Source organism: Terrapene carolina, unplaced genomic scaffold (assembly GCF_002925995.2).
Source record: "Terrapene carolina triunguis isolate 2854851 unplaced genomic scaffold, T_m_triunguis-2.0 Scaffold21993, whole genome shotgun sequence".
Taxonomy (NCBI): Eukaryota; Metazoa; Chordata; order Testudines; family Emydidae; genus Terrapene; species Terrapene triunguis.
This window is the reverse complement of record NW_020686344.1, coordinates 1-2,867: the sequence shown is the minus strand read 5'-3', so window position 1 is coordinate 2,867 and position 2,867 is coordinate 1. Positions and strand designations below refer to the sequence as shown.

The window sequence follows — 2,867 nt, the reverse complement described above, 5'->3', positions numbered from 1 at the left end:
TAGGGTCCCTCGGGGAGAGGGGGGTGTTATTGTAGGGTCTCATTGCGGTAAGATGGCTGGGCGGGGCAGACTGGGCAGCGTAGGGTCCCTCGGGGTGGGGGGGGTTGCTATTGTAGGGTCTCAGGAGTGGGGATGCTGGGACTCCAGCATCATGGGTGGCTTGTGTCCCCTCCCCCCACTGGCTGGCCCCGGGAACTCCCTGCCCCAGCTCTCGGTTGGGGCAAGGGGGCAGAGCGCCCGGTGACACCACAGGGCGAAGGAGACGTCATGGGGCTGCGGCCTTGGCAGGCAGCCACGTTCCTGCTATCGCATCACCCCACCCCTGGCTGCCAAGGCCACCGGCTCATGGAGAGAGAGAACCCAGGAGTCCTGGCTTCCCCCCCACTCCCCTCCCAGAGCCGGGGAGAGAACCCAGGAGTCCTGGCTCCCAGCCCGCCTGCTCTGACCCACTAGCCCCCCTCCGCTCCCAGCGCCGGGGAGAGAACCCAGGCGTCCTGGCTCCCAGCCCCCCCCGCTCTCACCCACCAGACCCTGCTCCCCTCCCAGAGCCAGGGAGAGAACCTAGGAGTCCTGGCTCCCAGCCCCTGTGACGGAGCGGGGCGGATTGAGCTGGGGATGGGACATCAGGGGTTGATGTCACTTGAGGGGCGACACCTGAGCCAGAAGGTGGGGGTGGGGCCAGGTGACCCCTTTGCCTGGAAACTGGACAAAGGCCAGAGGAGGGGCCAGGGGAGGGGGTGAGATGCTGCGGGGGGGGGGTCAGTTTGGAGCTGGCTGGGAAAACGGGGGGAGGCCCAGCACTGGGGCCTGGGCTCCCCACACCCCAAGATGGATCAGGCTGAGGGGTTCAGTCTCTGTACCTACAAGTCCTGCTTGGGACCATGTTCCTGTCGTCTAATAAACCTTCTGTGTTACTGGCTGCTTGAATTGCAAGAATTGGGGGTGCAGGGCCCTGACTCCCCCACACTTCCTGACATCCCCCCCGCTCTGTGCAGTGGGGCTGGGATCTGTCACGCTGGTGGCGTGGGTGGTGCCAGGCGGTGCCAGCTGCCCGTGTCCTTGAGCCATAAACCGTCACGAGGGTCATTAATAGCTCTGGGCATCGATCAGTGCTATCAGGAGTGACACATGCACCCCGGGCAGCGCCACTGCCTGGGAACCCCCGAGGCCAGGCTCAAACAGCGGCCAGTTCTGGGGCGGGGCGGCCGGTTACCCGGGGACCCCTCACCCGTTGCAGAGATGCGCCCACCTCTGGGGCGGGGCGGCCGGTGACACAGAGACCCCTTGCCCGGTGCTAAATGCTGCCACCTCTGGGGCAGTGCGGCCGGTTACCCAGGGACCCCTTGCCTGGAGCTGGGATGTGCCCACCTCTGGGGTGGGGCGGCTGGTTACACAGGGACCCCTCGCCCGGCACTGAGATGCGGCCACCTGTGGGGCAGGGCGGCTGTCAGTAATGGGGTTTTGTCCCCCTTATCTCTGGCTGTATCTGTGACACAAACAGGGCCATTAAACCATACAGGGGCCTGGCCTGCGCGTGGGGTGGGCCCATGGACACGGTCCTATGGCTGCCCTCTGAGCACGTGCTGCTTCTCAGCACCCAGGGGTGCTCCTGGGCCTCCCCCGCAGATCGGGGGCGGGGGCTGTGGCTGGGTCTGGGAGCGCCTGGCTCTGTCTCCCCCCCTTCCCCTCGGGGTGTCGTCCCCGTGGAGTAGGTGGGGCAGGCCGACCTGCAGAATGACCCCCCAATAAGAGGCAGCGCTGGGGGTGGCCGAGCTCTGTTTAATCGGGGCTCAGTGGGTTGCAGGGGGCCGTGGGGCCCCCCGCCCGCAGCACGCGGAAGGGGGGCCCATGGCCGGGGATCACCACGTCGGCCAGGGCCAGCGCCTGCCGGCGGCTCCGCTCCTGCCGGGCCGGGTCCTCGCTCAGCGCCTGCCAGGCGCCCTCGTCCCCCTCCCGCTCGAACAGGTCCCCGGCCACCAGCACCGTGCCCAGCGCCGTGCCCCGCACCAGCACGCTGGTGTGGGCGGCCGTGTGGCCCGGCGTGGGCAGCACCTCCACGTGGCCCGGGTCGATGGGGTAGGGGGCGCCGCCCCCCAGGCCGTGGGGCAGGTAGAGCCCCTCCCCCTGGCTGAGGTCGAAGCCCACCAGCAGGGTGGCCCCGGGGAAGAGGTTGAGGTTGCCGGCGTGGTCGGAGTGGCCGTGGGTACAGACCACGTGGGAGATGTCCCCTGGGGCCACCCCCTGGGCCGCCAGCAGCCCCAGCAGCCGCTCCCGCCCCCAGGGCCCCCCCGTGTCCACCAGGGTGAGCCGGGGCCCCCGCAGCAGCGTGACGGAGCCATCGGCCCGGGTGGAGCCGTCCGGCAGCGCCCGGCTGTAGCCCTCCTGCAGCACCTCCACCGCGTAGGGGGCGCCGGGGATCCGGGAGAGCCCCAGGGGGGCCGTGTGCACAGGGGGGCTGGGGGGCGGCGGGGGGGGCCTCGGCAGGCTCATGGGGTGAGGAGGGGGCTGGAGATTGGCGGGGGGCAGGCTGGGGGCGCTGCAGGCCTCCGAGGTCTGGGAGTCGCAGGGTCGTCCGAGGGCGGAGTTCAGAGAGTCCCAGGGGTCGCTGGGGGTCCTGAGTCTGCGCCGGACTGTGCCCCCTCCTGGGGCCTGCTCCTGCCCTAGAGACAGACATGGGGGGGGGGGGTGAGAGGCTGCGGGGCCCTGAGTCACCCCGCCCCCAGCCTCACTCCCACTCCTCCCCCCAGCCAGACCCCCCCTTGCACTCCTGTGACCCCAATTCCCCCCAGCCAGACCCCCCCTCACCCTCCTCGGCCTGCTCTCCCCAGTGACCCCATCTCCCCCCAGCCAGACCCCCCCTTGCCCCC

The 2,867-nt window shown here is 70.0% G+C and overlaps 1 protein-coding gene across 1 annotated transcript; it reads right to left on the bottom strand.

Moving 5' to 3' along the window:
- Nucleotides 1-1,443: 1,443 nt before the first annotated feature.
- MBLAC1 (metallo-beta-lactamase domain containing 1) lies at nucleotides 1,444-2,490 on the bottom strand. The gene has a single exon (XM_024206898.3). It carries the CDS (start codon nucleotides 2,488-2,490, stop codon nucleotides 1,780-1,782), a length of 711 nt encoding a protein of 236 aa, XP_024062666.2. The 3' UTR covers nucleotides 1,444-1,779.
- Between the last annotated feature and the right edge of the window lie 377 nt (nucleotides 2,491-2,867).

Bases quoted from the DNA above. Each gene is read 5' to 3' on its own strand.
- MBLAC1 (XM_024206898.3), bottom strand. From the start codon at position 2,490: ATGAGCCTGCCGAGGCCCCCCCCGCCGCCCCCCAGCCCCCCTGTGCAC.